The 26,014-nt window shown below is 52.7% G+C and overlaps 2 protein-coding genes across 7 annotated transcripts; both read right to left on the reverse strand.

The window, feature by feature from the left end:
• Positions 1-1,037: 1,037 nt before the first annotated feature.
• Positions 1,038-5,805, reverse strand: Ly6g5c (lymphocyte antigen 6 family member G5C). Of its 2 annotated transcripts, none has more exons than XM_008772716.4 (3): positions 5,065-5,805; positions 3,126-3,263; positions 1,038-1,538 (listed from the first exon to the last, which is right to left on the reverse strand). In XM_008772716.4, exons 1-3 carry the CDS (start codon positions 5,213-5,215, stop codon positions 1,375-1,377), a joined length of 453 nt encoding a protein of 150 aa, XP_008770938.1. In that variant the 5' UTR covers positions 5,216-5,805; the 3' UTR covers positions 1,038-1,374. The 2 variants fall into 2 exon arrangements, with proteins under 2 accessions (XP_008770938.1, NP_942034.3); NM_198739.3 differs by having other exon boundaries at positions 1,141-1,538; positions 3,126-3,287; positions 5,095-5,220.
• A 4,894-nt stretch (positions 5,806-10,699) lies between these two features.
• Positions 10,700-25,561, reverse strand: Abhd16a (abhydrolase domain containing 16A, phospholipase). 5 transcript variants are annotated; one of them, NM_212531.2, is made up of 20 exons: positions 25,334-25,561; positions 24,405-24,461; positions 23,733-23,799; positions 23,201-23,287; positions 19,898-19,983; positions 18,191-18,264; positions 17,971-18,093; positions 15,020-15,134; positions 14,830-14,931; positions 13,258-13,321; positions 13,000-13,049; positions 12,623-12,746; positions 12,370-12,474; positions 12,109-12,172; positions 11,765-11,821; positions 11,618-11,680; positions 11,432-11,508; positions 11,257-11,355; positions 11,129-11,175; positions 10,700-11,008 (listed from the first exon to the last, which is right to left on the reverse strand). In NM_212531.2, the coding sequence occupies exons 1-20, from the start codon at positions 25,463-25,465 to the stop codon at positions 10,925-10,927; spliced, it is 1,677 nt and encodes a 558-aa protein (NP_997696.1). In that variant the 5' UTR covers positions 25,466-25,561; the 3' UTR covers positions 10,700-10,924. The 5 variants fall into 5 exon arrangements, 3 of the variants coding, with proteins under 3 accessions (NP_997696.1, XP_038954730.1, XP_063135278.1); XM_039098802.2 differs by having other exon boundaries at positions 25,303-25,551; XR_010060714.1 differs by lacking the exons at positions 10,700-11,008; positions 11,129-11,175; positions 11,257-11,355; positions 11,432-11,508 and having other exon boundaries at positions 11,664-11,680; positions 11,765-11,870; positions 25,334-25,556.
• Between the last annotated feature and the right edge of the window lie 453 nt (positions 25,562-26,014).

Below are 26,014 nucleotides of genomic sequence, written 5' to 3' on the forward strand. Positions count from 1 at the left end.
GGGAAGCAAGGCAGGTGGATCTCCTGAGTTTGATTCCAGCCTGGTCTACATAGTGAATTCCACCCAAAGCCACACATTTGTCTCAAATAATAAATGGGAAATTTTCAAGCACAGAGAAATCACTCGTGGGTGATTTGCATAACTCTCTTATTATTCAATGGAGGACGAGTAGGTCATCCAGGTGTTACGAGCACTTCCAGGTGACTGCAGTCAAGCTCACCCCTCACAGCCCAGTGCTAGATCCTGCCCTGCAGGAAGAGGGTCACTCCCCTTTGCTCTGCTGCCTGGGTACGTCAGTCCTGTAGTTTGAAGTGGTCACCTGTGCTGGAGGTGGAAAACCTCATGATCCAGATCATGCATGTGCAGGTATGTGTGCCTAGGGGCACAAACATAGAGCTTTTGGGTTTGTTTTGGCTTTCTGCGATTCAGCCTTAGGCTAGTCCAGGCTGGCCTTGATCTCAAGGCCATCCTGCCTCAGCCTTCTTAATACTGAGATTGGATGCATGAGCTAGCATATGTAGCAGCCTGTCCTAAACCTTCCCAGCAAAGCAAAAGCTTGTCACAAACACACTAGAGGAAGCTATTCAGTCAGCAGAAGCCTTTGCCGGCAGCCAGTGCTGCTCTCGTGCCCTTGCTGAGCACGCCTGCGTGGGCAGACGCTACTCCCAGCAGCTCGTGATGCTACCACACTGTGATGTTAACACTTGGGAAACGGAGGAGGGAGAACCTGGAGTGGGAGGTCAGTGAGGGGTATACAGTAAACCCACACTCTCCAGATTTACCCTGGTCAGATTTATGTAGTCACACCAAGAGACGGGTTTAGGAAGGGACACTAAACCCGGGAGTCAGAGAGAAGGTTCCTTGGTTTTCATGAGCCTCGTGTCCTCAGGCACCCCTCCTCCCTGGACCAACCTACCTTATCTCTCATACTCTACATCCTGCCAATATAGCCTCTGGACCTCTCCCCCCCCCACGCAGCTCTGGTCTAACAGTGTCTCTCGGGATACCTAACCAGCCCAGCCTTCACCAAATAAGGCCTTCCAGTCCCTCTTCAATTGTATACGTCCAGGGCTGGGTCAGTAGAGGAGCCCCATGATTGGGTAGCTTCACCTCCATCAGAGGAGACAAAAAAAAAAAACCACTTTGCATACTGTTTTATTTTGGGGGAACGCCTGGGTACTTTGGACAAAAGAGGGGGCTGGACAAAATGAAGGTAGGAGAGCATTGTGGGTAGGGACAGAGAGGGGAGGCCAGCGTGAGGCCGAGGATACGAGAGTCAGGGAGGGCTACTGTGAGGGTTTTGGAGTCGTCCCCGGAAGGGCTCAGATGGAAATCCGGAGGGCGGCTGGACGGACGCGGCTGGTTCCTGCTGTCCTAGTGCATAGTGTTCTTTCTGTTCTTCGGGTTGTTGCAGAAGTCCAGGAAGCAGCACTGATAGAATATCCAAAAGCCGAACACAGGGGAAGCCCGAGTATAGGAGCAATCCACCATCTGCTCCTTGTTGCGGCAGTCGCTCACCATGACATTAAAACCGCTGCCTAGGGAGGGGCCACAGACACAGAGCCCCCAAACGCACCCTCAGTCCACACAGATATCATCACCAACCCCGGCACCCTTCCCTGAACCGACAGAAAGCCACAGAGAATTGGACAGAAATGGGATGGCCGGCGAGCCTTGGGCACGGAAGCTTTTCTTGGGGAGATAGAAGGATCTGAAGTTGTGACCGTGTGGGGAGAGACGGACCCTCCTGGACCATGAGGAGAAAGACATGGAGGTGTACTCAAGGCGGGCTGCAGACAGGGTGTGGTTTTCTACAGCAGAACAGGGTAGGACGGTGCTGTGCAGCTCAGTGGTAGAACGCAGGCACAAGTCCGGAGCTTGAGTCCTAGCTGCACCGGCGAAAGAGATTGCAGAAGACCTAGGGAGCGTGGGCTATAGAGAGCCTATCTCAAAATACCCAATAAAGTGTAAACAAGTCAGGCCTGTGGGCTCACACACATGAAACCCTAACACTGAGAGTTCGAAGTAGGAGAATCAAGTTTGAGGCCAGCCTGGGCTGCATAGTGAAATATTTTTTAAAAAATGTTTAGAGTACAGTGGCAAAGCAGTAGCCCCACTTGCTCTGGCCGGGATTCCACCCAGTGCAGAAGACAGAGACTGTGTATTGAAAGGTGGCCAATGGGGGTTGGGGATTTAGCTCAGGGTAGAGCACTTGCCTAGCAAGCGCAAGGCCATGGGTTTGGTCCCCAGCTCCGGGGGGAGAAAAAAAAAAAAGGTGGCCAATGAAGGCAGCCGTTAATCAAGAGCACCATCCCCTGCCCGGTTCTTGGGTGCATTCCTGAGATCATGACTCTTGGGAAGAGGAAGCAAGAGGATCAGGAATTTAAGATTAGCCTGGGCTACATGGTGTAATTGTGGGCCTAAAAGAAAAGGAAAAGGGGATCGTTTCTGCAGCCACCACCAGTGAGACTCGGGCAAAGCTCTGGCTCTCTCTGCACTTCCCCCCCCCCCTGCCCCCCTGTTAAATGGAGGCAGTGATGCCCACTTCAGAGGATGCACCAGCTCCGATGTGGCCTCCACGTGGTCCACACTGAGTATCTATTAATTTAGTAAAGGTGACGGGTTGGGTAAGAAGGGGAACGAGGAGGTGCCATCCATCAGTCCTCCAAGCAGGAGTGATGGAGACCTCTGAATGCAGGCCTACAGATGAGTTGACGAGGAGAATTTTTTTTTTTTTGGGGGGGGTGAACCATTCTGGGCTGGGAAGAAGTCTGAGGCTGCTAGTGAAAGCCAGGGAAGCAGACAGGGGTCCCCTATAATCCCATAACAAAGGATGGATCCTTGCCGGACGAGCCCTTAAGTGTCAGCAAGGCCAGGAGCAGAAGAGTATGTTCCAGCAGAGGATGCTGACCACTCAGGGCAGGCCAGGGCCCTTCAAGGCTGGACAGTGCAGGAAAGTGGGAGGCAGTCGGCTATGAGCTGAGGAGGAAAGACTGCTGTGGATCTGACAGAAAGTTCTGGAATGCCCAAGGGCAGTGGGAACAAGACTTGGTGTGTAGCACAGGACACTGGCAAGAGGCCTGGCAGGAAGATGGCCCAAGGCGGGAGGGAGGGAGTCCGCTTACTGTTCTTTATGTGCAGGGTGACGCAGGTGCTGCCCAGAGGTGTGAGGCAAGTGTCAGACCCCAGAAGGCAGCCCAACTCTTCTGTCTCCAGGAGACATCGGTAGCAATGCAGGTACTGGTTTAGTGGAGGTGACTGGGAGGGGATGTCAAGAAGATTATCGCCTAGAATGAAGACCAGTCCCATGCTTCATTCCAAGCGAGCTGTTCCTGCTCTGCAGCCATAAAACCTCTGCCTCTCTAAAGCCATCCGCCATAACCGAGCTCATTACAACTCACTGCTCTGAGCTCCTCTTTAAGCCCACACTCAAGGGCAGGGTTGGGCAGGTCTCCGAGTTCAAGACTAGCCTGGTTTACACAGTAGCAGGCCACAGCCAGAGCTACATAGAGTGAGATCGATCTCAAAAAAGTTATCAGAACAACAACAAAAAACCAGACCTCCATTCTGTCATACCCCCAAAGAAATGTATCCATTTGGCATATATTTGGATATATAACGTGTATCCAGCATTCCATAAGCCTAATTTATGTTTACAGGAGAAGCTGAGGCTGTCCATCCAGCCCTGTCAGAATAGTCTTTCCTCTATGACTTAATTGTTTGGTATCTCATCCAATCCAAGTGCTAGGATTGAAATCATGTGTTAGGATTGAAGAAATGTAGTGTCTCTGTCTGTCTGTCTGTTCATCCGTCTTTGTAGGAATGATCTTTCTGCATGTATACCTACAGGCCAGAAGAGAGCAGATCCCTTTATAGATGGTTGGGAACTGCATATAGTTGGTGGGATTTGAACTCTGGACCTCTGGGACAGCAGCCAGTGTTCTTAGCCACTGAGCCATCTCTCTAGCCCTCTGCCTTCTCTTTTAAGCATCACACACACACACTCTAGGTCTCAGTATCATAGCCTTGCCCGGTTTTCTACCTTCTTGCCCGAATACTAGGACTGCCACCAGTGAGCGTGCTTTCTTTTCTTCTTTTTCTTTTTTTTAATTCAGTTTTTCAAGAGTTTCTTCATGTAGCCCTGGCTGTCCTGGAACTCGCGCTATAGACCAGGATGGCGTTGAACTTGAGAGATCCTCCTGCCTTTACCTCCAGGACACTGGGGCTAAAGGCGTTGCCCCACCACTGCCCAGCTGGAACATGCTTTTTTTACTATGTGATCTTCAGAGGTGAGAAGTCAGAGTCTGTGTCCTGTAGACAGGAGACCCCCATAGCCCTGACTACCTGCCTTACTCTGTAGTCTGGTCCCTGGACAGGCTCATGTTGAATTTTAGCTATCAAAGGCCCCGCCTGTTTAGTCACCAGCTGAGCTGCCTGCGTCTGAAGCCCCCTCTTCCCTGGCACCTGGTCCACTCCACATGCTAAGAGCCCAGGACTAGCAGATGGCTTAGTGTACCGCAAACGCTTGGCCACCAGCTGAGGTTAGCACGCTGTCACTCTGCCTTGTGGATTCTGGCTGATGAGAGTCTGGCACAACCCCAGTCCTCCCTATTCTGTGTTGCCCTTGGAACTGGAGAAGGTCCCTTCGGTATCTCCAGAACACTGTTGTTGGTACAGCAATGAGGCTGACCCAAGAGAGCTCTCCTTTGGGGTGACCATCAGTCATCGCAGCCCCCGGACATTCCCACATGGCCCATGGTATGGTGCCTGCCGCGGTTTAATCTGTACGTTATGGACAGAAGTATTGGACCTGTGAGGAAACCAGAGTTTCTCCACCTACCTGGCCTGGTAACCCTTCTGACCCTTGGAGCAGTGCTTTTCAACCTGTGCGACACGACCCCTCTGGAGGCCAGATGACCCTTTCCCAAGGGTCACATATCCTATATTTACATTAATTCATAACAGTAACAAAATTATAGTCATGAAGTAGCAAAAAAAAATAATGTTATGGTTGGGGTCACCACACCATGAGGAACTGTATTAAAGGGTTGAAGCATCATGAAGGTGGAGAACCACTGCCCTGGAGCCACTTACCCAGAACCACGTTCATCGTGACCAGCACTGCTAAGAGAACAGCACATAAGGCTTGGGTGACACCATGGGGTCCCAGGGGCTTCAGGGACCAGCTGGCTGCAAGGCCTGACATGAAAGGCATGACTTCTCTCCAGCCTCTAGCCTGGGCTTATATTGGTTGGAGAGAGGCCAGCCAAAAGGAGGGAGAGGGGCAACCGTCTGAGGTGGAGAACGGCACCACAACAGGCAGTTCAGAGTGTCCTCAACCCACAGTGTCTCCGGTCTAATATCCTGGCTGGAGGCAGGAACTCGGAGGACTTGTCCCGTTCGTTTCCTTTCCTGATGCTCTGGTAGGAATGCCCTGTCAAAAGCAGCCGAGGGGAGAAGCACTTACTGTTTTTATTTATTGTTTTGATGTTATCGTTGTCATTGTCACTTTTTGTTTCTGCTTGAGACGGGATCTCTCTGTGTAGCCCTGGCTGTCCTGGAACTCGCTCCAGAGACCAGACTGGCCTGGAACTCAGAAATCCACCTGCCCCTGTCTCCTGAGTGCTGGGATTAAAGGTGTGCGCCACCATGCTCGGCAAAGGGGGCTATCTCAGGTTATTCCAGGTCACAGGTAATCAGGGCAGAGAAGTCACAGCAACAGAAACTTCAGAGAACTGTCCATCCTGCAACCACAGCTGAGAACAGTGAGCGTATGCATGCTGGTGCCCTTTCTCTCTCTCGAACGCCCCCCACCCCCTCCAGGTTTATATGTGTGTGTGTCTGTCTGTATGCACACACACGGGTATGCGGGTGACCATGAAGGCTGAAAGAGGATATCACATCTGCTGGAGCCTGAGTTCCCACCTGAGCAGCAAGTACTGTTCACCTCTGAGCCATGTCTCTAGATGTTTTCATTCTTATACAGTTCCAAATCCCCTTCCCAGGGACTCGAATAGCCCAAGCGGCAGGATCTCCCTACATCAATTAATGTAATCAAGATAATTACCCACTGAGACACCGTTCTGATTCTAGATTGTGTCGAGTGGACAATTAAGCCAGCATGATGCTCGTTCCACACTATTGGCTCCGACGCATTAGGTGTTGGAGACCCCGCTCTTCCAATGAAAGCCTAATGGGGGAGACAAGGACAGAGTGTGACCGTGACACCTGAGAAACGGTGGGGAGGGCACTATGTGGTGGGGACACCAGGGCCAGGGGGATTTCAGCAGAGAGGCGATGTGGCCAGATGTTTCGTAAACATCTGCCTTTGTTGCACATTGGAGAATTAGGGGTTAAGAGCAGAAGCCAGCCTGTGCCTGGTGGCACTGGTCTGTCACTCCAGCTACTCAGTTGCTCAGAAGGATTGGTAGGTTTAAGACTTGACTGAGTTCAAAGGGAGCCTGGATAAATTTCACGTAAACTTGTCTCAAAATAAAAAGTAAAGTAAGCTGGGTGTGCTGGGGCACACCTTTAATTCTGACATCACCGTGAATCTGAGGCTAGCCTGGTCTACATGGGGAGTTCCAGTCTAGCCAGGACTACATGGTGTGAGACACTGTGTCAACTGACAGACTGACAGATTGGCAGACAGACAGATAGACAGATAGAGACAGATGGACAGATAGATGAGAGAGACATACAGACGGACAGATGGACGGAAAGGATGGACAGGGGAGGGAAGAATATTAGTTTTGTTGCTTGTGTAGCACCCACCCATGTTAAATCCCTAGCACAGGGTGGAAACCAGACCAGAGCGCAATTCCCAAGTTTAGTCATAAGATGGCGACATAGGATTTTTGGAAGCGAGGAATGATGTCCTCTTAGTAGACCAGGCTTCCCAGGAACTAACCCTTCTACCTCAGTGTCCCTACTCTGGGATAACCTGGAACCACAACTCTGAGCTTTACAGTAGATTCAGGGTTAAAACTGACAGACAGGTTTGGTGTCAGACAGAACCAGAACGTGGGATGAAAGAGGTGGAGGTTGGGGGGAGACTTGCACAAAGAAGTGACCAGGACCCACAGCACCTTTCTCTGCTGCGGGTCAGTGCACCTGGTCTCCACGCCCACAGACTCAGTGCTCCGAGGGCCCCGCTCCACGGCTCGCAGCGCATCCACTCTAAGGAGGATGCATGGTTGGCCCCCTGCAAACGCAACTGGGTTGTTGACTGGCAGACACGGCAGGGTTTGGAGCCAGCGCGCCAGTGGGCGCTCAGCAGTGGATGCCGCGTCCACAGAAGGTAGCGTGCTTGCCCGCGTCCTCCTCTCCAGTCCCGGGACTCAGGGCTGGACGGCTTGCTCTCCCTAGGTAGGTTGCTGGCTTGAGATTTTTGTTTTTGTTTTTGTTTTTGTTTTTGTTTTTGTTTTAGCCACATTGTGCCATAGGAGACCCCTAATGCTTTAGTGCCTCCTCCCCCCTCCCCAATACTGTGAGAACTTTCCATGAATCATCACGCCTCACGACTGAGGGGGACACCAACCGGGGAAGAAGCGAAGTCCTAAAAGATGGACGGGGGTGGAGGGGAGTAGGGTAGGGGTGCTTTGGGAAGGGGAGTGGCTATGGGTTTATGTTTCCGAGAACCAGAATGAGACTTAAAATGTTGTTGGAGGACTGGGGTAGTATCTGGCACCCACTGACACAAATGTCTGTTAAGTGAATGAGCACATAGTGGCAGACATCGGGAGTCCTTCTCCCAACAGTGCACAGGACACACTCTGAAGCTGCAAAGGTTGAGTCCCTGTTGCAAAGGGAGAAAAGGAGTCACTATGGAGGTCAGGGCCATGAGACAAGCCAGGGATGTTTCAGGGGCCTTTTTTTTTTTTTTTTTTAAGATTGATTGATTGAGGCCTGGAGAGATGGCTCAGCGGTTAAGAGCACCCAACTACTTTTCCAGAGGTCCTGAGTTCAATTCCCAGCAACCACATGGTGGCTCACAACCATCTGTAATGGGATCCGATTCCCTCTTCTGGAGTATCTGAAGACAGCTACAGTAAATAAATAATAAATGAATAAATCTTTAAAAAAAAGATTGATTGATTGATTATATATGTGTACACTGTAGCTGTCTTCAGACACACCAGAAGAGGGCATCAGATCCCATTACAGATGGTTGTGAGCCACCATGTGGTTGCTGGGAATTGAACTCAGGACCTCTGGAAGAGCAGTCAGTGCTCTTAACCACTGAGCCATCTCTCCAGCCCCGACTGATCATTTCTGTGACGACAGCTTCCCTGTAGGTTTTTCCTAAAGAGGGCTCTGCAACAGTCATCACGGTGACAGTGGCAGATGACCAACCACATCCATGCTGAGGGCATGGCCTTGTGACAAGGGATACCAGAAGGTGAACAGCCAAGGGATAGAATAGGAGAGGTCTGAGGACAGAATGGGTGCCACCACAGATAAGAAGAGGCACATACACAAGGGGCAGGCCACAGTGATAGCCTTGGAGAGCCAGCTTCTATGAGGGAAGTCACTCAGAGAAACAGAACTTTTAGCTGAGTGTTAATGGCTATGTTCATGAGGAGGTAGGGATGGACCCTAGAGGGCCCTTCTTTCCTGGCCCCTTGCTTAGTTTTGACAGCTTTGGAGGGTACACTTTCTCTTCATGGGGCTTGAGTCAATCTTCAACCGATCCTGGGAACTGTGCAGGCTTAGACCCTGATCAGTGACAGTAAGGCGTGTTCTTGTCCAGGGTTTAGGGACCACGCCTTTTGCTTAGGTTTTGTTTTTCTTTTTTCTTTTATTAAAGATTTATTTATTATATGTGAGTACACCGTAGCTATCTTCAGACACACCAGAAGAGGGTATCAGATCCCATTACAGATGGTTGTTGAGCCACCATGGGGTTGCTGGGATTTGAACTCAGGACCTCTGGAGGAGCAGTCAGTGCTCTTGACCGCTGAGCCATCTCTCCAGCTGCTTTCTTTTCTTTTCTTTTCTTTTTTTTTTTTTTTTTCTTTTTTTTCGGAGCTGGGGACCGAACCCAGGGCCTTGAGCTTGCCTAGGCAAGTGCTCTACCACTGAGCTAAATCCCCAACCTGCTTTCTTTTTTTTTTTTTTTTTTTTTTTTTTTTTAAGTTAACCTTCCAGAGGGACCTCCCCTCCACTGGCCTAGCTTCCCCTTGCCCAGGGCCTAGCAGCTGGGCTGGGGATGTCAGCTGACTTTGTCTCAGTTTGCTGAGGTTACACACATGGAGAGATCTGTAGTGACTGCAGCCCCGGGTAGGGGAGTCCCCAAGCCACTACTTCCTACTTCCACCTAAGATACCTACCGGCCCCTCCTGATCTGTACCCTTTGTTCTAGAAGGTGGCAGGGTGACAACTCCCTAATGGGTGTCTAGGAAGGGGGCGCTCTTGTGTTCCAAGGTAGGGGAGATAAGACTAGAGGGTCCCTGGGCTGAACAGACTTAGTTCCAGGAATTTAGCCTGGAATGGTAGGGTAAGGTTCATGAGCACATTCGATTTGGCTTTTTTTTTTTTTCCTTTTCGGGCAGGGTCTCACTATGTAGCCCTGCCTAACCCGGAACTTGCTATTTGTACAACAGCCAGGCTTTGGCCTCGGAACTGCCTCTGCCTAATGTATGCCACCATGCTCTGCCCAGAGTAGGTTCTTTTTTATTTTTTTAAAGATTGATTGATTTATTATATATAAGTACACTGTAGCTATCTTCAGACACACCAGAAGAGGGCATCAGGTCCCATTACAGACGGTTGTGAGCCACCACGTGGTTGCTGAGATTTGAACTCAGGACCTCTAGGAGAGCAGTTGGTGCTCTAACCACTGAGCCATCTCTCCAGCCTGAGATGCTACACACCACCCTGACTGCCTCCTCAGTGGGGCAGAGAAGATGCCAATACCAGCTCTCCACCAGCTTTTGCCAAAGTCAGAACACTCAGAAACTGTGCTGTCTCCCCTCTTCTAACCACAAACCTCAGTCACGATCACCTGTCAATCTCAGCCCTCCTCCTCTTTAAGATCCCGCCTCCCGCCTACTGTCGCAGAGCTGCTGAGCTGACAGACACCCTGCTTCTGCCCCTTGGTTAGAGGGTCACACATGGGGGTCAGAGGCCACACAGAAACCAGAGGCTGTGGCCAGCACAAAGCACTGTCTTTGTTCAGAACAGTGGCCCAGGCAGTGGAGCTGGGGTAATTTCACCTGATGAGAAGCTTCCAGGGAAGGAAGGAGGCCAGCCTGTCATTCCATCCCACAGGTCAGAGTATGTGTTGCTGAGGATCTGATTTCCTCAGGCTCAGTGCTGGGAGGACAGGAGCGCTTGGTGCCTGGCCTGGTCCCCACTGGCCCCGTTTGCTGACTTGTAAACAGGTTATACGGTTATATGCTGAGGAAGGAAAACTGTCACAGGGTACGGTTGTAAACGAGGGGCATCCCGAGCCACCTCCCAGGCAGCCGCAGGAAGGCCTGGGGAAGCAGAGAGAGCCACGGGTGCTGGCTGTGTGTGAGCACTGGCACAGCACAGAAAGGGGTCTGGGGGGACTGCAGACCCAGTGGGCCATGGCTGAGGCACAGATTAAGCTGCCCTGAGTAGGGTTTCCCAAGCCTCATCCTCTGGAGCTTTTGCTCTTCCTACCCTAGCCACCAGCTGCTGGACATGTGGAACATCTGACAGTGCGACAGAGTAGAAAAAATACCTTTTTATTAACATTAGGAATAAATCACTCATTCAATGCAGGTGTGTATGGGGAGCTGAGAGCTTCCATGTAGATGAGGAAACGTGCAGGAGGAAGGTGGCCAGAGGGGATGTCCCCACTGTCCAGACTATAGACAGCAACATCAAGAGAGTCACAAAGTAGCCCCCTCGTGTCTCCTCCCATCTTGTCCTTCCAGAGGAGTCTATGTGGTGCCTAGAGGCACCAGGGCATCTGGAAGTGCTGGGCTGGGAGTGGAGTGCAGTGTGTGGCCTCAAAGTTGTGCAGATGCTTCCGAGCCTGAGGAGAAAAGGCCGGGGAGGTAAGTGCAGGGCAGCTTCCCATGGACCCCACCAATCCACCCACCCCCGGATCCCTGACGAGCTCCGTGTATGCCTCCTCGCCAGCTCCTGAGCTCACCAGAAACAGCGCCAGTTGCCTCCGTCCATCTACACTCATGTCTTCCCCTGTGGAGAAAAGACGCTCAAGTCCCCATCTGGGACGTTCCTTCCCCTCTTCACAGCCCTCCACATCCAGCCCGTCCTTACCCACACTCCAGGGGAAATCAGGCCCATGCTCTGCCTGGTAGGAGCGAAGCACAGACACACACCAGTCCTCATCCACCTCCCAGCGACTATAAATGGAGGCTGGTGGGACAAAGGGAGTGTCCATCAGCAGGCTGTCCTTGCCAGGCCCCTGCCCACCAGCCTCTAGATACCTCACCTTCCTCTAGCTGGGAGGAGGCCTCCAGCCACTGCCTCACAGCTCTGAGCCCCTCCTCTGTCATCACTCGAGGGTACCTTGGGGGGGAGCACAGGGTGAGACAGAATGGAACCAATTCACACCCAGCCCCCATCTAGCCCTTCCCCCATGGTGTGGGCACCAAGCTGTGTCTCCCACAGAGCTCACCGGAACTGCAGGAGCTTCAGCAGGAGGTCATTGCCTCTGTTGGACATGATGTCCTCAGGAACCCTGGGGGCGACAAGAGTTAACCCTGGTTGGGGAAGCTGGGTCCACGGTGGACAAGGTGAGAGAAGGCAGAGCCTGGGCACTCACGTGGTGGTGATGATCTCATCCTTGGTTCTCCGGACCAGCAGCACAGGGCCCTGGAACCTTCAGAACAGAGCAGCAGGGAGGGAGAGCTCAGAGAGCCAGGCCACAGCTGAGGCAGGAGTAACAGGTTTAAGAAGGGCACAGGCTCAGTCCAGCCTGGTAGACAGGCTTAACCCTTCATTGCCATGTCATGAGTGCGTAAATTTGGGGTCTCAAAGACCTGGGAAGGCTTGGGCAGCCAGGGTAGTGGCAGGGTCACTCGCTGACACTTCTCCCCTCAGCACACCGGAGCACCCCGGGGGCTGCGGCCACCTCACCTGAGGCCACCTCACCTGAGGCCACCTCACCTGCACAGCTGCTCCGCGTTGTTGAGGTTGAGGTGCTGCCTCACTGTCCTGGTCACCAGGGCTCCTAGACACCATGGGGACAGCATGAAGGACGGAGATGAGGAGTTTGCCTAACATAAAGGTCCCCACTGCCCACTGGGCAGGGAAGCCCGCCTCTCGGCAGTGGGGCGGCCTATCCCCACCCACATACCCGCAGCACCCAGTCAGAAGAGCTGTGCTGCCACCCTCCCCGGGAAGGGCCAGCTTGGGAGCCGCACTCACGCCAGCTATCCGGCATGACCTTCAAGGCCAAGGGCACCAAGTCGTCGAAGGAGGCATCCAGGATAACAGCACTAATGTCTGGGTAGGACATGGCTGCCCACGTGGCTAGGAGCAGAACAAGAATAGGATTGGGTCCCTTCACGTAGGACTTACCCACTTCCTACCTCTCTCAGTCTCCATCCACCCCCTCCATGGGAGCCCCCATGCCTGTGCTCATATCTACTGGGCAGGGATGAGCAGGGGAGGCAGGTACCAGTGAAGCCTCCAATGGACCAGGCGTAGATGACAATGTCCTGGGGCTGGAAGCCCAGGCGGTGGATGGCAAACTGAACCACCACATCCATGGCATTGGCCTCATTCTGTGGGAATGGTACCCCCTGCAGGAAGACGGGCAGAAGGAGGGGGGTCAGCCAGAAGACAGCTCACCCTGTAACACACAGAGGTCATGTGACCCATTATGTCCCTGACTGCTGTGGGAGGAGGGACTGCAGCTCCCCAGCACCCAGGTCACAGGCATGTGGAAGGCCCTGCAGAAACGGGCACCAGTTTCCTCCTTCTCACGCTGACCAGAGGAAGATGCACAAGATTCTGGAAAAGGACAGATCTTCGTTTGGGGGAGGGGGGTCTCACCGTGCTCCCAGCAAAGCCTGGATGATTCCAGCCCAGGACAGAATATCCAGCTGCAACACAGGGAGAGGAGGGAGTCATGTGACTGTGTGGTGGGACAGGATGCTTAAGCCCAGGCAGCCCAGGGAAGGGATGTATGGTTATGAGGGTGGGGGTGGATGTTCCCTCAGAAGTGAGGAGGTCGGGCCTGGGGAGGTCATGTTGTGGAGGACACAGTCAGGTCCAAAGGATAGAGGTAAGAGGTGTGACCCACACACCTACCTTCTAGGGGTGTGGAGACACAGCCCACTTCGTAGAATCCCGCATTCCCCTCACAGCAGATCACCTGGGGAGCAAACAGGAGGAGGACTGGGAGGGTGTTGGGGTGCAGCAGTCTGTACAACACAGGGCAGAGGGACTGCAGGTGCTGCGCCGCAGGGCCTCAGGAGACCCACCCGCACAGTGACCGATTTCCCTGGGCTGCTACTGGGAGGCCTCTAATAGGACGGGATGAAGGGGCTCGGGGACAGCGCGGTGGAACCGAGGGCCCATGTTCATGGGCCTGTGACCCTCCTAGGTGCACACTTGTCTTACCCCGCTCTCTATGGTGGTCAAGCTGAAGCTGGGGATGGTGGCAGACGGCAGAGCCAGCACCAGAACCCATCCCCAGCTGCCTGTGCAGTGCTTCCAGGCCAGGGCCGCCGTAAGGGCTACTCGCTCAGCCGCAGCGCTGTCACTCAGCTGTGAGCAGCGAGGTCACTCTGCAGAGTGCACAGACCCACAGGCTGGTCTTGCACGTGTCAAATGTTATTTGTTTTCTTGAGGCAGTGTCTCACTAGGTAGGTTGGGTGGCCTGGAACCTAGACTCCTGCTTCGACCTCCTGCATCTACTCTTTGTTATGGTAGGACAGGGCCCTGTTTATCCCCGTCAGGCCTTGAACTCAGTGTATCAGAGCCTTCTGCCTCTGCCTCCCCAGCCCTAGGGTCAGGGTGTGCACCATGCCTGGCTTTGTGTGTGAGTCCCAAACACTAGGCAGCTCTCTACAGCCCTACTCAAATGACCACTCCCTTCCCCCCACTTTGGTGCTGGTAATGAACTCCTGTTGGGGTGCACACACCACGGTGACTTCTCCAGTCTGCTATGATGTTCTCATCTTTAAACTTTTTGTTTTGAGACATGGGCTGACTGCAAACTCACCACATAGCCAAGACTTTAAACTCTGTGTGTGCATGAATGCGCTGTGTGCGCACACTCCAGTAGGCACCATGTGGTTGTGTATGCACGTATGCCTGATCCACAGCACGTGAGTGGAGGGGAGAAGGAAACGCCAGTCACCCCCTGCCTCCAACTTCAAGGCAGGGTCTCTGTTGTGTGTGCTGTGCTGCATCTGCTAAGCTGGCAGAGAGGGCCCAAGGGTTCCCCTGCCCCTCCCACAGAGAGCTGGGACTACAACGTAATCACCATGACCGGCTTTACACAGCTTCTGAAGATCAGAACTCAGGTCCTCTCGCTCGCATGGGGAATACCGTACCCATCTACCCAGCCCTGGCCTTGAACTTCTGATCCTCTTCTCTCTATACCTGGGTGCTGGGATTACAGACCCATAATCCAGTTCTCCGTGTACACAGGGCTGGGGGTGAAACCCAGGGCTTCACACACGCTAAAGCAAGTCCTCTGCCAACTGAGCTCCGTCCCCACCACCTACTTCCCGCTCAGGCTTCCCATGAGGTCCTTGGGTGGAGCTGGAGAAGACATTATTTTTAACTGTGGGTTCCACAGGAAACCTGTAGCACTGGGCCCCCAGAATCTCTACTGCTGCCTACCACCCCCTTTGGCTCCCTGCCCCTTCTCACCAGCTTCTGCCCCTGGGGCTCAGCAGTCCCCCGCCGGTCCACAAACATGGTGTCAATCTCATTGCCGTCACAGGCGAGCAGTTTTGCACGGCGCCCATTACACTGAGCAAGAGATGCAAAGACCTGGTCACGAGGGGCAGGAGGCCACATCCCTCAGAGGATGGGGCTAGCAGCAGGCAGGGGGCCTCACCTCTTCCACCAGTCGGGCCTGGCCCTGTAGCAGCACAGGCATGAGGGCCTTCTGGAGCAGGTACACGGAGCCTGGGTACAGCATCCGGCGCCCCAAGGTGTGTGCCACCAGATAGCTGTGGGGAACGTGGGTTAGTAAACCCCAATCCCAGCAGGGCCCAGGGGTTCATCTCCACTCTTGCATTACACGCTCAGTGAGCAAGGTGAGCCTGGTGTCCCCTCAGCTTTGCTACAACTCTAACTATAGATGTCCACTTTAGGAATGGGGTCATGGCTGAGTGGCAGAGTGCTTGTCTAGCATGTGTAAGCCCCTAGGTTTGAGCCCCAGCACTATAAAAACAAACCAACACCATTTTCTATTGTACAATACAATTAAACAGATCCTCCTAGACTTACACAGGGTCATGACCTGAAAAACCCATCAATAAGGTGGAAATAACAGGACGCAAATGCACTTGGCCCCATAACCTACCAAGCACAACAGTGGAGCTGCTACAGGGAAGAGCCTCCTGCCGATGGGCCGTGGCTCACAACCCCTGCCGGGCACCGGGGACATCTGCCCATCGCCAGGCCAGGGAGAGAACCCGAAACTCAAACTACAGCAGAGCTGGGCCTGCCTGGCATAATTCTGAGAGTTTATGAGATAATGTCTAGTACAATAAATAAATACAGCTGTTAAATATCATTCTGTTCATGCATAAAAATCAACTTATTAAAAGTTCTCAAGGGTCAACAAGAGGGCTTGCATTTGCTTCCAGGCCTGACAACTTGAGGACATTCAGTCCTCAGGTTCTGAATGGTAAAAGGAGGGACCCTCCAAGTGGGCCATGGCATGAGTACTCTATGCATACAAATAAAACGTAAAAGTCTAAGTCCTCATACAGGACCAGGTAGAGCATCTGTCTAGTGTGCACAAAACTCTGGGTCCTATCCCCAGCACCACTAAAAACAAAACGGTTTGTAAATTACTAAAGTGATGGCCAGACCAATAGAGCTCGGCATGAGAGCACACACCTAATACTCTTAGCTCGTGGGCGGATCAGGAGCTCAGGGCCAGCCTTAGCTACACCATGCGGTCAAGGCTAGCCTGGACTGCATGAGGACATCTCTCAAAACATAAAACTTAGCAACAGGTCAAGATCTGCTGGGGTTGGTCTTGTGTGCTGTGTCCCAAGATCAGGCTGCAGTGTAGACCTGGGCACTACACTGTGCTGTGAAACAATCTCTGGATAATAAAAGGTGATGGGGCAGGAGAGAGAACGACAGGGCCTCAGACAGGGACCATGAGGACAGAGGAGCAGCGGAGAGGTTGCTATGAGCTCATGGGCAAGAGAAGCTGGTCCTGAGGATACACATGGAACAGAATAAGCAGAGGCAAGGAGTGGGGCGTTGATGTGGTCAGTAATAGCCTTGCCAGGTTCTAATACCTCAGAACCTGCCCAGTCGAGGCTCACACTTTGTTAATAAAAACACCAGGTTTCTGTGTCTTCTATTTGGGACCAAGACAGCAAAGAGTAGAGTAAAACAAGAAACCCACCCATAAAAATACTTTACTATAAAGATCTGTAGCCTGGGGGCTGGAGAGATGGCTTGGAGGTTAAGAGCACTGACTGCTCTTCCAGAGGTCCTGAGTTCAAATCCCAGCAACCCCACAGTGGCTCACAACCATCTGTAATGAGATCTGATGCCCTCTTCTGGTGTGTCTGAAGACAGCTACAGTGTACTTACATATAATAAATAAATCTTAAAAAAACAAAGAAATCTGTAGCCTGAAAGACACCAGACTGGGTCACACTCTTGTCAGGGCAGAGACCCGGCTGTTTGTTCACGGTGACGGTGCCTACTACGTAAGAGCTGTCCACGGAGCTCCACACACTGAGTGTGTGAACTCACAGACAGGTTAGATGGGGCAGGCACTGCTGTGGAACAACTGCTAGCCACTAGGATGTGTTACGGCAGCTCACGGCACCTCCCTGCCAGCACGCCCTCAGAAACCTCGTTTGCTTTCCCTTCGGACCAATCCAGCATGTCAACAGCCACAGGTCAAATCCTTGGTGCTCCAGAACCTGCTGCTCGCCCCAATCGCTACAGTGTCAGGTGAGTGGGTGTGAGACTATGGCTGTCTGACACCATCAGCACCCACAACTGAGTTTGCTGGCTGGAGGGCAGGGCAGGTAAAAACCAAAAAACCAAAACCCCCAGCAGCTGTGGTGATTTGAATAGGAATGACCCCCACAGGGAGGGGCACCATTAGGAGGTGTAGCTGTTGGAGGACTACATCACTGGAGGTGAGCTTTAGGTCTGATATGCTCAAGCTATGCCCAGTGTGACTCACAGTGGCCTCTGCCGCCTGTGGATTAAGATGTAGAACTCTCAGCTCCTTCTCCAGCACCATGCCTGCCTGGATGCCACCATGGTTCCCACCACAGTGATAAGGAACTGCACCTCTGACCCTGTACACCAGCCCCAATTAAACGCTATCCTTTGTAGGAGTTGCTGTGGTCATGGCGTCTCTTCACAGCAGTGAAACCCTAAGACAAAGCCATTCCCAGTGCTACCAGTTCATCTCCACAATCCCAGTGAGGCACAGTAGGGGCTGAGGTGGAATATCAAGGAGCAGAGGGACAATGACAATTCCACACAGCCATGAGTGCAGGACTAGAACCTGTGCAGTAACGGCAAGGGGCTGTCTCTCCACTGCAGACCTCTGCTCCCTTTAGAGGCTGAGAGGTTTGCATCAGCCGCCCACTGGCACTTGGGCTCTCCATGTACTCCCCTGAGGCCTGGGCCTCGCAGAGCCTTCCCCACAGGGGACACACGGAGCAAACAGCACTAGGTCCCATAAGGGACAGCTACTCTGCTTCCAAGACCGCATCCAGGGCCTTGACTTGTGTCCCCTCACCCCAGCTGGCCTCCCACACCCCAGCTGGCCCCCCTCACCCCAGCTCCTACCTGGTGATTTGACAGGGCAGCTTCTTGACTCTGTTAAGAAATGTGTCTGCTGTTCCCCGGTGCAGAGGCTCTGGGCGAAGCAGGGCCACACCCCTGCGGGAAGGGCCACCTCGGGACCCCTTCCTGAGGGGAAGGAAAACAGTCAGGAGGAGTAGGCCTGGGACTCAGAGGGGGAGGATGATGCTGAGGAAGGGGAAAAGAGAAGTAACTTGGGCCTTACCGGCTGCTGGGCTCCTCCCAGTGGAAGTCGACGGGCCAGCTCCTGAAGTCAAAGTTATAGTTGGCCAGCTGTCTCTGTGGACAGAGAGGACAAACGAACAGAGACCTGAGAGCTGAGGGGAGGCCCAGCCACCTACCCTCAACACCTTCCCTATGCAGGATGCCCCCACATCACAGTGCAACCCAGTGGAGGCCAGCGCCCTCTCACCTCTAAATGGAAAAGGTCTCCTCTGACCACAATATGGGGACAAGGCAGCTGCACCCACCACTAGCTCGTCTACCCCTCTCCAAAGCTCCTAACCCCGCTGTCCTGAGAATCTAAAGCCGGGGCAGGGGCTTGAACAGCACGCACAACACCCCAGCTTCAGTTCCCAACACCACCAAGAAAACCTTAAAAAGTCAGGCTTAGCAGCATATGCTACCAATCCCACCATTCAGAAGCAGAGGCAGGACTGCAAATTGGGACCAGCCTGGGATACACAGTGAAATTTAAGGCTAGCCTGGGATATGGAGTGAGATCCTGTTTCCAGGACAGGTTGTGGTAACATATACTGTGATCTCACCCAGGAGGCAAGAGGATCTCCAGAAATAATACCAGGTAAGCTTGGGCCACACAGCATGACCATGTCTTGGAAAACAGAAAAACGAAACTAAACTGATGGTCCTCCCACGACTGAGAGGTAGGCGTTCATGCCCACAGTAGGCTCTTTTCCTCTCTTACAGCCCCATGCACATCGCCAACTCCCCCCCCCCCCCCCGCTCATCACAACATCCCGGCCTAGGGCTACCTCGTGCCTGTGTCTCCATGTTGCACTGAGCCACATGGTGTGGGCAGTAGGGCTTCATAATCCTGTCCTCCCCCACACCCAGAGCTCCAAGGTCTCTATTTTGAGGATTATTTATTTTTTGCCACAGAAATGTTTTTGACATTTTCAGAAATAACTTGCCTAAGAAAGAGCAACAGGGAAAAAAACAACCCAAACTAGAAATGAACAGAAAGACACGCTTCAGTCAGGCTCGCCTACAGCCTGTGTTCAGGTCGGCCCTTGGTCACTTCCTCACTCTGAGGCAGTCACTTAGCCTCCCTCTTCCTCTTTCCACAGATGTAAAGTTGGGGTTCATTACGCCACCTCAGTGGATGTGAGAGGGCTAGAAAGGGTGTGCAGCTCACAGAGGGTGTGCAGCCTGGTGCTCCCCAAGTGTAATGAATGACAAAGTCCTGTAAATGGTTGACGGGGCAGCACGACCACGGACCACGACCACGACCACGGTGGGGCCACGGCGACCACGAATGTTTGGTTCCCCTCACACCAGGAAGGAGCTCTATGAGGCCTCACGGCCCCATTTCAAAGATGACACTCTCCAGTAGCAGCAGGCCTGGCACAGCTTAAAGGACACTGTGCCTTGCTGGCACCTCAGCTGCTGTACACAGGAGGGGGTGCGCCTGCCCACCTTGTTCTAAACAAAGCCAGTGGGGTGTCAGAGGCGGGCAGAGAAGCGAGGGCAGAGCATCTCTTCTCAAGGCTGCAGACGCTTCTGTGTTTGTGTAATTCTTGAGCACAGCAGTGGAAGAGGAGGAGTGTTCTAGCCAAGTGTCCATTAGAAGGGTCACTTAGAAAGGGCATGGCAGTGTGCAGAAGACACAGATAGGCCGAGCCTGGAGCCCTGGGCAGCCGGACTCACACGGGCCCTCTCTGGAACTTCTCACCTTGTTTTCCGCAGACTGGTTCCTATGTGTGGCTTCCAAGATGGTGATGAACTGTCGGTACTGGGGGTTGGTCCAGCGGCCGATGCCTGGAAAGACGACAGAAAACCATCAGGTGAACTGGGGAGCCAGATGCCTCTTTTTTTTTTTTTTTTTTTTTTTAGTTCTTTTTTTCGGAGCTGGGGACCGAACCCAGGGCCTTGCGCTTCCTAGGCAAGCGCTCTACCACTGAGCTAAATCCCCAACCCCGAGCCAGATGCCTCTTATGTGGGAAACAGAACTTCTCTTTCCTACACATAGCGACTGGCTCATGGAGTCTTTTCTTGAGGTTCAAGTTTATTGTTTTAATTAGCATTATTGTTATTATTATTACATTGTGTGTGTGTGTCTGAGTATGTGCATGTGAGTATGTGTGTGTATGTGTCTGAGTGTATGTATATATGTGTGAGTGTGAGTGTATGTGTGAGTGTATGTATGTGAGCGTGTGTGTATGTGTGTGAGTGTGTGTGTGAGTGTGTGTATATATGTGAGTGTGTATGTGTATATATGTGTTTGTTTGTGTTTGTGTGTGTGTGTGAGAGTTTGAGTGTGGGCATACAAGTGCCACAGCAGGAATGTGCAGATCAGGGGACAACTTCAAGAGTCAATTCTCTATTCCCACTGTGGGATCTTGGAGGGATTGAACTGAGTCACCAGGCTTGTGCAAGAAGGCATCTCACCAGCCCTCCCTTTGGTTGTTTGCTTTGGTTTTGCTGTGCTGTTGTTCTTGTCTGAAACTTAGTCTGCGCTATGACTCTAGCTGGCCTGGAGCTCATTAAGTCATAAAGTCTGGCTCAAGGGTCACCTGCTTTAACCTCCCGCGTCCAGAGATTCCAGGCATGCACACCACGCCACGCCCGACACTGCTTCCACTTATTTCTGTTTTGTCGATGAAACAGGGTTTTACTCTGTGCCCCAGGATAGCCTGCAATTCATCAGGTAGGCTAGGATGGCCCACAACTCTCAGCAACTCTCCCACCTCAGCCTCCTAAGGGCTGGGGGGCCTGGCAGTTTCTCTCTCTGTAAACCACAGCCTCTTCTCTTGCAGACCATGTCCCCCCATGTTAAAACCGTCCACAACCTTACTACTCCCCTGCTAACAGAGGGCTTCCTTCCTGTCCACTTCAGGTGCTCCGGATCTGGCTTTCTGCATGCTCCTAACCCTGGCCTTGGTGCTGACCCTGGCATCAGGACTGATCCCTGCCAAAGTGTAAATGCGGCAGGGTGTGGTAGGGGCACCTACAGTCCTGTTACCCACAGACAATGGACAGTGAAAAACACAAATCAGGAGTTGTCCAGACGGCTCTTGAGGAGGACACAGGTTCAGTTCCTAGTGCCTACACCCGTTGGCTCACAAATGCCAACAACTCAATTTCCAGGCTGTATGACTTCCAGGGCCTCTGAGGCAATCTACACACGATACACATAAGCAGATTCAGGGACACCCCCTTCCCCCCACTAATAAAAAAAAATGAAACTGGCTGTCTCCTGTAACCAGGCAAGACTGCCAACGGAGAGATTGGCAGACCGACCAGCCAGAAAACCTTTGACCTACAATTTGTCCCGCCTACAAGATATGCAGGCGTAAAGACAGAGCAGTAATTAAGGGAAAGGTCAACCAGTGACAGGTTCAACTTGAGACCCAAACCGTGAGGGGGAGCCACCCCTGACACTGCTAATGAGATTCTGCCATGCCTGCAGAGCCCAGCATAACTGTCACCACAGAGGCTCCACCCAGCAACTGATGCAAACAGATGTAGACCCACAGCTACATAAGATGTGGAGCTCGGGGGGCTGGGGATTTAGCTCAGTGGTAGAGCGCTTACCTAGGAAGCGCAAGGCCCTGGGTTCGGTTCCCAGCTCCGAAAAAAAGAACCAAAAAAAAAAAAAAAAAAAGATGTGGAGCTCGGGAATCCTATTGAAGAAGGGAGGAAGGACTGATGGAGCCATAAGAAAACCTGCAGAATCAACTACCCTGGGCCCACAGGGCTCGCAGAGGCTGAACTGCCCACCAGAGAGCATGCGCAGGACAGGCCTAGGCCCTCTGCACATCACGTTACGGTTGTGCAGCTGGGGCTTCCCCTGAGACTCCTACAGTGGGAGCAGGGGCTGCCTCTGACTACACTGCCCACCATCAGACCCCTTCCCCCTAACTAGGCTGCCCTATCTAGCCTCATAGGAGAAGATGCTTCTAGCCTTACCGCAACTTGATCTGCCAAGGTTGGCAGATATCCCTGGGAGACCTCTCTCTCCTAACGAGAACGGGAGGTGGAGTGGATGGGGAGGGGAGGGGGGAGGAACATACTGGAAGGAGAAGAGGGAGCGGAGAGTGTAGTCAGGATATAAAGTTAAAATATAAAAAAAGAGGCTGGAGGGGCTAGAGAAATGGCTCAGTTGTTAAGAGCACTGACTGCTCTTCCAGAGGTCCTGAGTTCAAATCCCAGCAAACACATGGTGGCTCACAACCATCTGTAATGAGATCTGATGCCCTCTTCTGGTGTGTCTGAAGACAGCTACAGTGTACTTATATATAATCAATAAATAAAATATTTAATAAAAAAAAAAAGAGGCTGGAGAGATGGCTCAGCGGTTAAGAGCACTGACTGCTCTTCCAGAGGTCCTGAGTTCAATTCCCAGCAACCACATGGTGGCTCATGACCATCTGTAATGGGATCCGATGCCCTCTTCTGGTGTGTCTGAAGACAGCTACACTGTACTCATAGATAATAAATAAACAAATCTTTTAAAAATGTTTTAAAAAAAAATATAAAAAAAGAACAGAGCCACCTCCCACCAGGGGTGTCCACTAGCTTTTGAGAGAACCACACTCCTGTCTTCTGGGTCTCACCACACACATACACATCTGTTTTGACCTTCACTTATACACTCATTCACTTACTGAGACGGAGTCCCAGGCTCAGGTGCTTCCTCCCTCACTCTTACCCAAGAGCTGGGAGAGAGGACACACACTCTTGTTTCTTCTGAGCCTTCTCTAAGTGCAAACTGAATGTCTTCCGCCCAACATGCACCTGAGATCTGAGACTGTGGTTACACTGTGTGACGTCTTTGTGCTGCCGTCTCAGCCGACATTAGGTGCCGTGTGCCGTATTGTTTGTGTATGTTGCTTACACTCACAAGCATGGAGGACGTAAGGCACCCGAGAGTGTTCTGTTACTCCCTATGGGGCCCAGCCCCAAACTATGTCTGCCAAAAGTGTGTAATGTTTATCCAGTCACAGATACAAAACACTGGCTCCTCTCCACCTACCTCGGAGGCAGGCCACCCCTGCCAGGAGTACCAGCAAGGTCCCGGCATAGTGAGAAAACGGCACCACTTTGGACAAACTCAAGTAACCTGGGAGGGAAGGGGGACAGTTAGGAGATGCTCTCACAGGACCTCTGGGCGGTTCTCCCCAGCTTGCCTACAAACTCGACCCCATACCCCGTTTTTGGGTTAGCCATTCTATCAGAGCAGCGGATCTCAACCTGTGCGTTGGGAACCCTTTGGCAAACTTCTACCTCCAAAAAAGTATTTACATTACGATTCGTAACAGTGGCCAAAATCACACCGTCAAGTATCGACTGAATAATTTGGTGGTGGGGGGTGGGTCACCAGGACACAAGGAACTGTGTTAAAGGGTCGTGGTGCTGGGCAGGTTGAGAACCGCTAGCTTAGAGGGAAGAGACTCCTGGGAGAAGAGAGAAGTCAAACATGCCATTCTCACAGGATCCCCCTTCTCTTCGGGGAGTGGACTTGCTGGCCAGTGGCCGACCCCCCACACCTTTGAAAGCACACTGACCTTTCCTGTACAGGTAGAAGAAGGCGAAGGGAGAGGAGTAATAAGAGATGGACCAGAAGACTGAGGCCTGCAGCAGAGACAGAGACAGGCAATCAATCCGCCTGTGGGCACCACTGTTCTGCCCTTTCCAGGCCTGGGCTCTGACACCATGCACACAGTAGGGACACAGACATTTGTCGCCACATAGCGTGTCAGAGTACAGTCACGGAGGCTGACACAATTCCAGCCTCTCTACTCAAGTTAATCAAGCCTTCACAGTTGGCCCCACTCAAGAGAGTCCTCGGCTTTGTCCCCAAGAGATGGGAAAACATCGCCATAGGAACTCTGCCAGGGAGAACAGCTGTCTCTGCAGACAAAGAGGTCAGTTGCCAAGGAGGACAGGTCACTGGGGACTGCAGGGCTCAGAGACCCACAGACGGTCCCAAGGGTAAATGTGTTATCCTCAGGGCTCAAACTGCTCGGAAAAAGTGTGTGGTACCTGAGGGAGGCGTGTGGTCTTCTAAGGGAGAATGCCAACCGTATGGACTTAGGATACACAGGTCATCTGTGCAAGTTCTGCTGTACAGAGCCCAGAATACCCTTACCTTCTGGGTGCTGCCTTCTCCAGGGCTGGAGAGGACTAAGGTGGAGGCAGCGATTGGGTTTGACTGGCGGATGCTGGAGCTGACTTACCAGTGCCAGGATGCTGTCGGCATGTTTCTCCAAGGCCCGAGGCTGATAATACGAATCCTGCCAAAACAGATGGCCTGTGAAGGGCCTTGCCAGTTGACAGGCTCTTCCTCCCTTCCAGAAGTCCTAACATGTGCCAGCTGGTACTAGCCTCTTTGGCCATTTCTCTTGGGGTACCCCTGCTTCTACTGACATTTCACCCCTGACCCTGACAAACAATCACAGAGTGTTAGGCTCGGAAGCAAAAGTGAAAGCAGCATTTGGAAAACTGGTCCTCCGCCCGCCCCCCAAAACCCGGATATAGATGTGATTATGTTAATATGGGGAGAGGAGTAAGAACGACAATGAGACTCAAGACAATTCTAGGAGGGAAGGAATAGCATTTGATGTAACTCGATTCCGGAAAGAATGTTTGGTTAAGTGTGCTAAACACAATTTGCAACCAATAAAAATAAAAATTTGGGTGTCAAACTACCACACTGAATGCAACACCCCGGTTTTCAGGTTAGGTTTGGGGGTACAAGGAGCACAAGAGGATACATGAGACGTTGAAGTCAGTTTTGAAACTGAAAAGTCAGGTTAAAGAGAAAGTCAACAGAGCCCTAGGGGTGAAATTGGGAGTAGGTGGGCAAAAGCTGTCAGTGTGCGCAAGGGACTCCAGACTCAACTGGGACCAGCTATGCGGGGGACACGGAGGTGGAAGAAGCAAGCGTGGTGGTGGGCGTGAGGAAGAGTTCCTCCAAAGCCCTAAGGAGAGGCGGCGGCCCGGCCCTGCGTGACTGGGAGGGAGCCGGGAAGCGCCCACAGGCGGACTCCGCGACCGCCGCTTAACAAACGGGCTCCCCCGTTTCCCACAGTGGGCGCGCCGGGAGAGCGCAGCCCAGCGCGGTTTGGACCGTACCATGCTCTCAGCCAGGGGGAACTCAACTCACCCAGGAGCTGGACGAGGCGGCGGGGACGGCAGTGGGAGTCTCGGGGACGCTGGTCGCGGCCCGGTCCGTGTCCCTCTCCCGGTAGATCTTGTAGAGCCGGGGGCCTAGGACGCAGCTCAGCAGCTTCGCCATAGCCCCGGCTCGGGCCGCTGTCCCTCGGCCTCAGGTCCCCGCCGGCCCCGCCCGTAGCCTCCTGGGCGCTGCGTGCGTGCGTGCGTGACGTCAGCACGTACCGGCTCTGCCCCGTGGCAGGGTCCGGCTTGACTTTCTCCCCGCGAGAGGAGTGTTCCGCACAGATGAACACTCCACTCCCCTGCGCTCCGCCACCGTCTGCAATTAGTCGGAGAGGTTCTGAACGGCGAGAGTTCAAAAAAACATGAATGCCCCGGCGTGATTAAAAAATTTAAGCCCCCTATTCGTTAATGTCAGCATGTTCTGGGTGAGAGTAGGAGCGTTTGACAAGAACTTCAAGAAGACAGAGAGAGAGAGAGAGAGAGAGAGAGAGAGAGAGAGAGAGAGAGAGAGAGAGAGAGAGAGAGTAGAGTGAGTCAGTCTAGGAATGTGGGAATGTGTCCATTAGAAGAAATATCAGGATTCTTCTGAAGAATCCTTTTAAAAAAAAGTTTTTGAAAGAAGTAATCTGCCCAGTGTAGTGCATGCCTTTAATCCCAGCACTCGAGA

Source organism: Rattus norvegicus, chromosome 20 (assembly GCF_036323735.1).
Source record: "Rattus norvegicus strain BN/NHsdMcwi chromosome 20, GRCr8, whole genome shotgun sequence".
In the NCBI taxonomy this organism is placed as follows: domain Eukaryota; kingdom Metazoa; phylum Chordata; class Mammalia; order Rodentia; family Muridae; genus Rattus; species Rattus norvegicus.

Coding starts and splice junctions, on each gene's coding strand:
- Abhd16a (NM_212531.2), bottom strand. CDS start 25,465: ATGGCGAAGCTGCTGAGCTGCGTCCTAGGCCCCCGGCTCTACAAGATC. Junction 11,681..11,764: donor GATGAGATCATCACCACCAC/GTGAGTGCCCAG, acceptor TGTCGCCCCCAG/GGTTCCTGAGGACATCATGT. Junction 11,176..11,256: donor TGATTTCCCCTGGAGTGTGG/GTAAGGACGGGC, acceptor TTTTCTCCACAG/GGGAAGACATGAGTGTAGAT.
- Ly6g5c (XM_008772716.4), bottom strand. CDS start 5,215: ATGCCTTTCATGTCAGGCCTTGCAGCCAGCTGGTCCCTGAAGCCCCTG. Junction 3,264..5,064: donor CCAGGGCAGTGGTTCTCCAC/CTTCATGATGCT, acceptor TTGACATCCCCT/CCCAGTCACCTCCACTAAAC. Junction 1,539..3,125: donor CACCCTGCACATAAAGAACA/GTAAGCGGACTC, acceptor GCCCCTCCCTAG/GCAGCGGTTTTAATGTCATG.